Source organism: Zophobas morio, unplaced genomic scaffold (assembly GCF_036711695.1).
Source record: "Zophobas morio isolate AGI-343-1 ecotype UQ-CSIRO unplaced genomic scaffold, CSIRO_AGI_Zmor_V1 ptg000031l, whole genome shotgun sequence".
NCBI classification, from domain to species: Eukaryota; Metazoa; Arthropoda; class Insecta; order Coleoptera; family Tenebrionidae; genus Zophobas; species Zophobas morio.
This window is the reverse complement of record NW_026972136.1, coordinates 1,610,092-1,622,358: the sequence shown is the minus strand read 5'-3', so window position 1 is coordinate 1,622,358 and position 12,267 is coordinate 1,610,092. Positions and strand designations below refer to the sequence as shown.

Below are 12,267 nucleotides of genomic sequence, written 5' to 3'. Positions count from 1 at the left end.
TGAAATATTTAAGAATGAAAATTCGAAGAGTTTATTGTAAATTTGAAGAAACAAAAAAAATGAGAATTTGGAAAATTGCAAATCGAAAAATTGAAGAAATGAAAAATTGAAAAAATTTTAAACTGAAAAAACAAAAAATGATAAAACTGCAAAATCGAAAAATTGGAAAATCGAAGAACTGAAGAACGGAAAATACAAACATTGAAAGACAAAAACCGAGAATACAGTAGTTTTAAAATCCAATAATTACAAAATGGGAAAATTTGAAAATCGTAAAATTGAAAAGGTAAAAACTTTTTTAAATTATTACATATTTAAAACGAAAAGTAGAAAAAATGCAAATCAAAGATTGAAAAAACGAAAAATTAAAAAATCTAAAAGTTGAAGAATAAAAAAAATTGAACGGCAAAACTGCACATTGAAAAATTGAAAAATCTAAAAATTGAAAAATTTCTCATTAAAAAAAAGAAAAATTATAAAATCAGAAAAATCCGAACGATTGAAAAATTAAAAATATTGAAAAAATTGAAATTGAAAAAACAGAACATGCTAAAATTGGAATACTGAAAAACCGAAAAATTGTAAAACTAAAGAAAATAAATAATAACAAAATTGAAAAACTACTAAACTGAAAAATCGCAAATCGAAAAACTGAAGAACGAAAAATTGAAAAAATTAAATTTCAAAAAAAAAAAATTATAATATCGATACATTGAACAATCGAACAATTGAAAAAATAAAAACGAAAAACCAAAACGAAAAATCGAAAATCGAAAAACCGAAGAAATTAAAAATTTAAAAGTCGAAAAATTGAAAACTCCTTCAACCGCAAATTGAAAAATGGGAACATTCTAAAATCGTAAAAGTGAAAAAGTGTTTTTTTTTTTAATTATTACATATTTAAAACGAAACAGAAAAATTCTAAATCCAAAACTGAGAAACGAAAAATTAAAAAATCTAAAATTTGACAATTTGAAAAATTGAAAACCTCGAAGTACACGTTGAAAAATTAAAAAATCCAAAAATTGAAAAATTATAACATCAGAAAATTGAAAAACCGGAGAATTGAAAAAATAAAGAAAATAAAAAACAGAAAACGAAAAATTGCAAATTGGAAAATTGATAAAATGAAAAATTTAAATTCGAAAAATTGAAAACCCGTGAAACTTCAAATCGGAAAGTCGCGAAATCTAAAAATCGAAACATCCTAAAGGTGGAAAATCGAAAAACTGAAAAAATTAAGAATGAATTTGCGAAAAGTTTATCTTGAATTTGAAGAAACAAAAAAACAATGAAAAGTGGAAAAATTGCAAATCGAAAAATTGCAAATCGAAGAACTGAAGAGCGAAAAATAGAAAAACTAAAAATTGAAAAACTTAAAAAGCGAAAAAAATTAATGAATCGAAAAATTGAAAATGGAAAAAATGAAATAGTTTTAAAATTCAATAATTGAAAAATGGAAAAATTGTAAAATATTCAAATTGAAAAAGGGAAAAATTTATAGAATTATTATTACATATTTAAAACGGAAACTAGAAAAATTGCAAACCAAAAATTGAAGAAACGAAAAATTGAAAAATCATAAAATTGAAAAATCTAAAATTGAAATAATGAAACATTAAAAAATCTAAAATTTAAACAGTAAAAAAAAAGAAAACCGCGACATTGCAAATCTATAAATTGAAAACATTCACATGAAAAGAAGAAAAAATCATAAAATCGACAAATTGAACAAATGAAACATTGAAAACTGAAAAATTCGTCAAAGTGCAAATCGAAAAATTGCAAAATGTAAAATCTGAAACGAAAACTGGAAAATCGAAAAACTAAAAAATTAAAGAGTGGAAACTCGAAAAGTTGCAAACCGAAAACTTGAAGAAATAAAGAAAATAATAAACCGGAATGAAAAACTGCAAATCGAAAATTTGAAGAAATGAAAAATTTAAAGTCGAAAAATTGAAAAATGGCAATATCTAAAAATGGAGGAATGAAGAAAAATGGAAAATTGAAAATTCGCAAATCGAAAAACTAAATAAACGAAAAATTGAAAAAACTAAAATTTATAAAATCGATGGATTGAAAAATTGAAAAATAAAGAAAATAGAAAAACGAAATGAAAAATTGTGATTCCAAAAATTGAAAAATCTAAAAATTGAAACATCCGAAAGGTGGAAAATCTGAAAACTAATCAACTTAAGAATAGTTACAAATCGAAAATTTGAAGAAATGAAAAATTAAAGAGTCGAAAAATTGAAAAATTAAAAGTAAAATCGCGGAAAATTTGAAATCGAAAAATTGCAATATCTAAAAATGGAGGAATCAAGAAAAATGAAAAACTGAAAATTCGCGAATCGAAATGAATAAATAATTGAGAATATAAACATTAAAAAATAAATAAAAACTAAATCAAAAAATTGCAAATTGAAAAAGTGAAAAATTTAAGAACGAAATCTCGAAGAGTTACAAATCGAAAAATTTAAGAAATAAAGAAAATAAACCGAGACGAAAAACTGCAACTCGAAATCTCTGCTTGAAATCTCGAGAAATTTTAAATCGAAAATGGAGTCAAGAAAAATTAAAAAATTAAAATTGAAAAACAAAATTATATTGAAAAATCGAATAATTTGAAAAATAAAGGAAACAAAAACCGAAACGAAAAATTGCAAATTGAAAAATTGAAGAAACAAAGAAAATAATAAACCGGAACGAAAAACTGCAAATCGAAAATTTGAAGAAATGAAAAATTTAAAGTCGAAAAATTGAAAAATGGCAATATCTAAAAATGGAGGAATCAAGAAAAATGGAAAATTGAAAATTCGCAAATCGAAAAACTAAATAAACGAAAAATTGAAAAAACTAAAATTTATAAAATCGATGGATTGAGAAAATGAAAAATAAAGAAAATAAAAAAACGAAATGAAAAATTGTAATTCCAAAAATTGAAAAATCTAAAAATTGAAACATCCGAAAGTTGTAAAATCGAAAAACTAATAAACTTAAGAATGGTTGCAAATATAAAATTTGAAGAAATGAAAAAAGAGTAGAAAAATTGAAACGATAAAAGTTGAAATCTCGAAAAATTTGACATGGAAAAATTGCAATATCTAAAAATGGAGGAATCAAGAAAGATGAAAAATTGAAAATTTGCAAATCGAAATAAATAAATAATTGAAAAAATAAAAATAAAAAAATAAATAAAAACTAAAACAAAATATTGCAAATCGAAAATGTGAAAAAGTTAGGAACGAAAACTCGAAGAGTTACAAATCGAAAAATTGTAGAAATAAAAAAACTAAAACGAAACGAAAAACTGCAACTCGAAATCTGCTTGAAATCTCGAGAAATTTTAAATCGGAAATGGAGTCAAGAAAAATTTAAAAATCAAAATTGAAAAACAGAATTATATTGAAAAATCGAATAATTTGAAAAATAAAGAATACAAAAAATTAAGAACTGACAACTCCAGAGAATACTTAATCGAAAAATTATACTCCTAAAATCTAAAAATGTTAAAATGTAAAAGTGGAAAAATTGGAAAACTGGGCAGTCTAAAGTTCAAACTCGAAAAAATTACAAATCTAAAAACTGGAGAAATATTGAGGAACTTTTTACTTTATAGAGGTTATCAGAAAACAAAAATCGTTCGATTTAAGTCTAAGTTTTACACTAACTGATTACCCATCATAATTTATAACAGATAATAAACTAACAGCTGTTTTAAGATCAAAAGCCATCTGGGAACTTGTTATCGTATTGGTACTTTTCGAAAAATTCAAAATTTCTTTATATACTTTCCATATGTCACTCCAATGCATCCAACTTTCGGAAATCTTCGTCACTATCCTCCTCAAAAGTTACATTTTTTCGGCAATCCTGTTCTGCCACTTTAAACTTCCCCGACTATACCCGAAGGTGTCGTAGGTTAACAGCCCGACTAACCGCCCCCGATTAGCGACTCCCTCCCGCCCCCTCCCCCTTGTGTTTTCCCATCTACCTAGCTAATTTGTTTCAGCGGGTTAGGGAGAACGAAACTTCCCTCCAGCAACTTTCCACGGAACGCGAGGAACGCGAACGGGAGCGCTGGAGTTTATTGCGGCACGCTCGAGATGAAGCCGAACGCAGTTTATCTTTGGCGGCCCAACTTAACGCCAAAGAGTTACAGCTCCAGCAGGCGCAGGAACAGTTGCAAGATGTGAGTGTTCCCGACCAGGAATTTCGGGATTCTCAATGATTAATGTTTAGGCGAGACGACAGCTGGCTTCGAGTGGATGTCTGTCGGACCAGGAATCTTTGGCCTCGTTGCCGCGCCACAGCATCAACGGGGGAGCTCTGACTCCGGGCTCCGGGGGGCTGCTGTCGGGCCACCACGGGCTGGGGCTGCTTCCGGGGGATAGAGGTAGTTGCAGCGCGGACTCCGGAGTCCGGGTCAGCTCGGACCGGGAGAGTGGGGCTACTTCAGTGGCCGGGAACTTGTCGGACTCCACCACGGACGGGACTCCGACCATCACCGTGGAGGGGAGCAACGCGGAGGTGGACACGGTGTCGATCGTGTCTTCGGTGCCGCCGCCGCACATGTACCAAAGTACGTCCATGATTTAGATTTTTTAGCCGGAGTTTGAAACCCAGAAGTCTATATCTCAAGTCGGATGACTGTCATCCTAAACCTACAATGACAAGCTTTTCCGAAATATTTATCACTAGAGAGCGGATTTCTAGGTTTAATGCTTTTGTGAAAAATGTAAGCACTTCAAAACTTTTTTATATCTGTAACTATAATACAATTTGGAGTCATTTGACACTTTTTTTTTATGCTTATTTAATGCTTTTTTCGACGAATACGAGTTTTAATGCATATTTTGTTCAAATGCCGGCCTTGTCGAGATGACAAATACTTGTTAGTTAGCCGTATCGTATCGTATGCATTTTACCTGGACTTGACCATTGAAGTACACTTACTCAAGACCCTTTCTGTGAATAGGTTCCGGTCGTTTGGGTAATAAAATTTTATTATAGGATTGGAAAAATACTCCATAGATTTTATGACTTTAAATCCTTGCTTTCGTTGATAATGAATTAAAGCTTTTAACCAGATGTTCTTTTTCGGCATTTTGCGGCAAAACCGTTGAAGATTTTCTAGAAAAAAGCATTATTGTACCCAACTACCTACCTTAAAATTTTTCTGATGGAAACTTTTAAGTAAATGAACCGTTTATTTCACAACCATCAGTCTATCGCATCTGTCGTAGTACAGTGTTATACGTGGTTCTCCCTTGTTACATGTTGAGTTCTTTTTGGTAATATTACTAGTATTTTAAAAGAATGCCGAAAATAAAATCGACGCCGGATGAGTCGATAAAGGATTTTCCAGAATTAAAATTAGAAAACAACAAAATATTCTGCAGAGCTTGTGTGGAAACCGTAAACCCACTAATTTTTTTTTATCTATTTTCCTTTGTTAATCCTGTATATGTACGTTGTTTTAGATTCTAAGTGATAAAAAATATAACGTGACGCAACATGTCAGAACGACTCTTTATGTAGAAAGGACGAAAATGTTTGAAGTTCCTAAAATTAAACAGCAGACCATCTGTTGGATCTACACTCACAAAAGATGAGCAGTTTCAGTTTAATTTCGATTTATGTAAAATGATGATCCAGTCCAATATACCTTTAAAAAAATTGGAGAAAGGCCCTCTTCAAGAATTCCTTGAAAAACACTGCAATCGACATATTCCGGTTGAAAGTACTCTCCGAAAAAATTATGTAGGCCCAGTGTTTCAGCAAGTTTACAACGAAATTAAACATCGCATTGGAGATAATTATTTATGGTTCGCTGTCGATGAAACAACCGATAGTTGTGGAAGATACATGGCAAGTTTAATTGTTGGAATCTTAAATGAAAATTTCCCTAGTCGAGGGTATGTAGTAAGTTTGAAAATGTTAGATAAAACAAATGGCAATACGATTACCAGATTTGTAAATGACAGTCTTACGTCACTATTTTTGCCAATAAAATTTTATTGATGATCTCGGATGCAGTTCGTTATATGTTGAAAGCAGGGAATAATCTAAAAATATTGTACCCCAATTTAATTCACTCTACTTGCATTGTCCACGGTTTAAACAGAGTGGCTGAAGGAATACGTTTGCAGTTTCCTACTGTTAATAAATTAGTGGCAAATGGTAAAAAGATTTTTGTTAAAGCCCCACTAAGTGCAACATTTTAAGGAAAAATTTCCAAACATACCATTGCCTCCAGAGCCGATTATAACGAGGTGGGGAACATGGTTACAGGCCACATTTTATTATGACAAATATATCAAAGAATTTGAGGAAATAGTTACGGAGTTTAGCCAAGATTCTTCTCAATCGATTAAAGATTGCATAAATATTTTGGAAAACAAAGATTTGCGACAAGATCTAGCTTTTCTAAGAAGCAATTATCAATTCGTATGTGAGGTAATAGAAAAGTTAAAAAAACCCAACATGTTGTTGGTAGATGCCATAACCTTAGTGAAAGAATTTAAACAACAAGCAAACGCAGTAAGGGGTGATATTGGTACTAGAGTATCTCAAAAACTTGACGAAGTGTTAAATAAAAATGCAGGTTTCGGTGTTCTTTCCGACGTTGCTCGTGTTTTACAAGGCCAGAAGGTGGAAAATTTGGAGTTAGATTCAACATTAGTTGCAAAATTCAAATTTGCGCCAATAACGAGTGTGGATGTTGAACGCACATTCTCCAATTTTAAACACATTTTAAATGATCGGCGAAAAAATTTTACAGTGGACAACTTGGAACATATTACAATTATAAATTGTTTTAAAGAAAACTGAAATACGTGTGTAAAATATAAAGTCTAGGATTATTGTAAAAATATTTTATCCAAAGTTCTAAGAAGTGTTTTTTGCTTAAAATAAAACTTTTTTATTGAAAACGTTGTGCTTATTTAAGCGCTTATTCTTAATTTTTTTGTGCTTATAAATCCGCTCTCTATTTATCACGCCTCAAGTTTTGTGTTTTATCGGTTTTCATAACTCAGTTAGTCGGACGACGACAACTTGATGGATTCCGGGCCTCAAATTCCGCCTCCAGTAGTAACTAGAGCGGTATTAACAACAACTAATAAACAGTAGCTTTGGAGCATGTTACTAAGTATATTTTTACAGCAGTATCAACTAAAGACTGCAGCCCTACTTTATCGCCTCTTAACGCTAACACCTTCTCCAGATCAATAGATGCTGGAGCTTTATCTCGGTAAGTAATCATACAAAACGGGAAATGTTCCGCTGCATTAACTTCAAATTGTATGAAAGTACAACTAATTCCAGATCTGTGGAGCAATTAAGTTCGCCATTAGATCCCGAGCCGCTGCCGGTGGGGAGGCGGCTGAAGCACCCCCACGGGCGCCCGGGAGGCGGGCGCGGGGGCACCTGGGGGAGCATCTCCAGGGTGTTTGCCAGGTCGAGGCATCGCAACAAGACCAACTCGCTACAAGAAAACTGTAAGTATGAAAAAATTACCTTAACTTTCACGTTTAATACTTGATTCGAAGATAAAAGATAATTTTTCAATCTCAACGTGCTGATTTTCAAAATATAGCCTGCTCGTGGTCACAGAGTAATATTTTCAAAATTGCGATATTTCGAAGATCGATTCTGCAAAAACGGTTAAATTTACAAGAAAATGTGTTTAGTTAAATTTCGAAAATCGTCGAAAATAGGTCGAAATTTTCAAAGTGGAAAATCCATTTTTGAAAAAGTCGTCTAAAAATGTTCAGAAAATTCAAGGATATAGACCCCGACCTATTGATTCCCAAAATGTTGAGGGTTTATGGTCACGGAGTAATATTTTCGAAATATTCTGAGTGAAATTCGAATTTTTTTAAGTTTTTAAAAATTGCGATTTTTCAATGGACGATTCTGGAAAAACGGTTGAACTAATCGAAAAATGAGGTCGGAAGTGACTTCTACTACCCGAAATTTTCAAGAAAATGTGTCGAAAATCGTCGAAAATGGGGCGAAATTTGCATATCCTATAGTGGACAATTTCATTTTTGAAAAGTCGTCTAAAAATTTTCAAAAAATTCAGAGATATAGATCCCGACGTTCTGGTCCCAAAAATATAGTGTGCTTATGGTCATGGAGTAATATTTTCGAAATACTTTTTCTATTTAAAATTCAAATTTTTTTAAAATTTCATAAATTGCGAAGTGCCTTCCGGAGTTCGAAATGTAGAAGAAAATGAAAGATGGGGAGTACTAAAAATTTCGCGTATTAAAAGATTGTCTAAAAATCCACAAAAAATTCTGATCGCAAATCGGAAAACAGCGTGAATTTTGTAATATTTGTATATTTTCATAATTCGGTTTTTAAAATATTCGAAAAACTTAAGTACATGATTATGATGCGAATTTTCGGAGAAATGAAGCCAAAAAATGGTAATTTTCGAAGCTGCTTGGGACGAACTCAAAATTCTCAAATAAGATGGTTAAATTTTTGACGAACTTAACTTAAAATTTACAAAAAAATGTGGGATATAGATCTCGAAGAGCTGAATCGAATAATATATGGCCTTGATTGTCCTGAAGCAAAATTTTCGGAATATTGTGGTTCAAAATGTATTTTTTAAAATATCCCAAAAACTGCTATTTTGACGATTCTGAAAAAATAACAGTTTCGAAAAAATGAAGCCGTAAAACTTTACGGAGGTGAAAATGAACACAATAAAGTATTTTGATAATTTCGGAAGTTGCTCTGGCAAAGGTCAAAATTTTCATAGATTCAAAATTGAACTTTTCGTGAACTTGCCTAAAATGTGTAGAAAAATCTAGGATGTAGATCTCGATGAGTTTAATATGAAAATAACGTTTTGATGATGTCAGACCAAATTTTTTTTAATTGTACTTTTTAAATTTTATTATTAAAATATCAAAAACTCTTATATTTTAACGACTGTGGAAAATGAATCGAATTTTTTGAGAAATGACGCGCAAAAATTTTCTAGAAAAAAGTCTTTTTTGGTAATTTTCGAGGGTTCTCGGAAAAATTGCAGAATTTTTATGTGGGGGACGAGTACTGAAAAACTAAACATTTGGCAAAGTTGCTTAAAATCCATAAAAAATTGTCGGATATATATCGAGGCATCAAAGAGCTGAGGAATTGGCAAACTTGCCTAGAAATCTGCAAAAAAACCTAAAATGTAGATCTCGACGAGTTGAATCAAAAAATAACGTTTTGATTATGTCAAACCAAAATATCTTATATTTTACTTTTTAATTTTTATTTTTAAAGCATCAAAAACTCTTATATTTTATGTGAACGATTGTGGAAAATGGATCGAATTTTTCGAGAAATGAGGCAAAAAAAAATTCCAGACTAGAATGATGTCTCTTGGTAATTTTGGACGGTGCTCGGAAAAATTGCAAAATTTTCATTTTTAGGGACAAGTAATGAAAAATTGAACTTTTGGCGAACTTAACTTAAAATTCACAAAAAATTTTCGAAGAGCTGAATCAAATAATATATCATCTTGATTGTCCTGAAGCAAAATTTTCGGAATATTCTGGTTCAAAATATACTTTTTAAAATATAACTGCTTCCTTGACGATCCTGAAAAAATAAGAGTTTTCGAAAAAATGAAGGCGTGAAACTTTACAGAGGTGAAAATGAACAAAACAAAGTATTTTTTTAATTTTGGAAGTTGTTCTGGAAAAGGTCAAAAATTTCATAGATTCAAAATTGAATTTTTCGTGAACTTGCCTAAAATGTGCAGAAAAAGCTAGGATGTAGATCTCGACGAGTTTAATATGAAAATAACGTTTTATGGTGACAGACCAAATTTTTTTAAATTTTACTTTTTCAATTTTCATTATTAAAATATCAAGAACTCTTGTAATTAAACGACTGTGGAAAATGGATCGAATTTTTTAAGAAATGACGCGCAAAAATTTTCTAGAATAGAGTCTCTCCTGGTAATTTTCGAGGGTTCTCGGAAAAATTGCAGAATTTTTATGTGGCGGACGAGTACTGAAAAATTTAAGTTTTGACGAAGTTGTTTAAAATCCATAAAACATTTTCGGATATTTTTTTTTTCAACGACTGTGGAAAATGCATCGAATTTTTTCGAGAAATGAGGCAAACAAAAATTCCAATTCTTTCGGTAATTTTCGAGGGTGCTCTTTTGGTGAAGTTGCATAAAATCCACAAAAAATTCTGGAATATAGATCTCAAAAAGCAGAATTGAAAAATATGTTGTGTTGATAGGTCCGAACCAAGATCTTCGAAATATTCGATTTCAAAGTGTGATTTTTTAAATTTGCCAAAAATTGCTATATTTCAGTTTGGAGGTGCTGAAATTCCAAAAATTGTGATAATTCAATGTGCTATTCTGAAAAAACGATTGAAGTTGAGGAAACAAGGTCGGGAAATGACTTCTAGAGCTTGAAATCTAAAAGAAAATGTGTTTAGTTAAGTTTTAAAAATGGTCGAAAATTTGAGGAATGGGAAAGAGAGAGAATTGAAAAATTTCACTTTTGAAAAAGTTGTCTAAAAATCCACAGAAAATTCGGAGATGTAAATCTCGACAATTTGAATCGAAAAACAGCGATTTATAGGTTTTTGAAATGTTTAGTTTCAAAATTTGATTTTTAAAATATCCCAAAAATTTACGCATTGAATGTCTACGATTGTGTTGCGAATTTTCGAAGAAATGAGGGCGAACAAAATTTATACAGGGACAAATCAGTAAAAGATTCTCCTCTAGTAATTTTCGAGGCTGATTGGGAAAATATCAAAATTTTCAAACTAACAAAGTTGCCTAAAATTTCTCAAAAAATTATGGGATATAGATCTCGAAGAACTGAATCGAAAATTGTATCGTATTGGTTGATACTCCTGGAGCAAAATGTTCGTAATATTCAGTTTCAAAGTGTGTTTTTTAAAATATCCCAAAAATCGTTATAATATACTTTGGCGATTCTGGAAAAAAATTAAAGTTTTCGACAAAATGAAGCCGTAACATATTTTAGGAGATGAAATAAACACAATTTTAGGAGATGCTCTAGAAAAGGTGAAAAATTTCATACATTCAAAATTGAACTTTTCACGAACCTGCCTAAAACTCCGGAGTTGAATCTAAAAACAACGTTCTATTGGTGCCAGACCAAAATTTTTAAAATCCTACTTTTTAAATTTAATTTTTAAAAAACTAAAAAATCTTATATTTTATTTTCACGATTGTGGAAAATGGATTGAATTTTTCGAGAAATGAGGCGAAAAAATTTACCAGAATAAAGTCTCTTTTGGTAATTGTCGAATGTGCTCAGAAAAATTGCAAAATTTTCAGTTTTAGGGACGACCACTGGAAAATTGATCTTTTGCCAAATTTGCTTCAAATCCACAAAAAATTCTGGGATATAGATCTCAAAGAGCTGAATTGAAAAATTATATCGTGTTCATAGTCCCGAACCAAAATCTACGAAATAACCGATTTCAAAATGTGATTTTTAAAATATCAAAACAATTGCTATATTTCAGTTTGGAGGTGCTGAAATTCCAAAAATTGCGATAATTCAGTGGGCGATTTACAAGAAAATGTATTTAGTTAAGTTTAGAAAATGAGCTGAAATTTGGAGAGGGGATTTAAAAATTTCATTTGTGAAAAAGTTTCCCAAAAATCCCCAAAAAATCATGGGATATAGATATCTACGTGCTGATTCCAAAAATATGGGGTCTTGATGACCACGGAACAATATTGCCGAAATCTACAATAAAATATTTTTAGTTATGTTTCGCAAATGGACGAAAATGAGTCTTACAATCGAGAAATTTGGTATTTAAACATTTTAATTTTGAAAAGTTGTCTAAGAATTCACAAAAAATTCTGGAATAGATATACTCGTAGATCTCAACGTGCTGATTTTAAAAATATGGAGCTCATATGCCATGAAACAAATTTCTGTTTTAAAGTGAAATTTAAAAAAAAATGGGTGGTTCTGGAAAAACTGTAAGAGTTAGCGAAAAAACGAGGCGGGAAGTCACTTGTGAAGCTCAAAATCTAAAAGAAAAAAATGTATTCCGAAAACCGTCGAAAATGAGTCGAAATTTGAAGCAGAGGGGAGTATTAAAAAATTTCACTTTTGACAAAATTATTTAAAAATCCACAAAAAAAATGTGAGATATAGATGTCTACGTACAAATTCCAAAAATTGGTCTAAAGAGTTTAGACAGTACTTCCCTCGCTGTCGGAAACTTGACGACTGCATGCCT

General features: G+C 31.0%; 1 protein-coding gene across 9 annotated transcripts in view; it reads left to right on the top strand.

Moving 5' to 3' along the window:
* The window catches only part of LOC135139483 (kazrin), a 243,212-nt gene that overhangs the window by 216,338 nt on the left and 14,607 nt on the right, over nt 1–12,267 (top strand). For 7 of the 9 annotated variants that reach the window (XM_064069731.1, XM_064069732.1, XM_064069736.1 and 4 more), the window contains 4 exons: nt 4,013–4,192; nt 4,243–4,582; nt 7,168–7,255; nt 7,315–7,502. In XM_064069731.1, the coding sequence (XP_063925801.1) occupies nt 4,013–4,192; nt 4,243–4,582; nt 7,168–7,255; nt 7,315–7,502 (796 nt within the window). The remainder of the gene's footprint in view (nt 1–4,012; nt 4,193–4,242; nt 4,583–7,167; nt 7,256–7,314; nt 7,503–12,267) is intronic. The other 2 variants (XM_064069733.1, XM_064069734.1) reach the window with 2 other exon arrangements.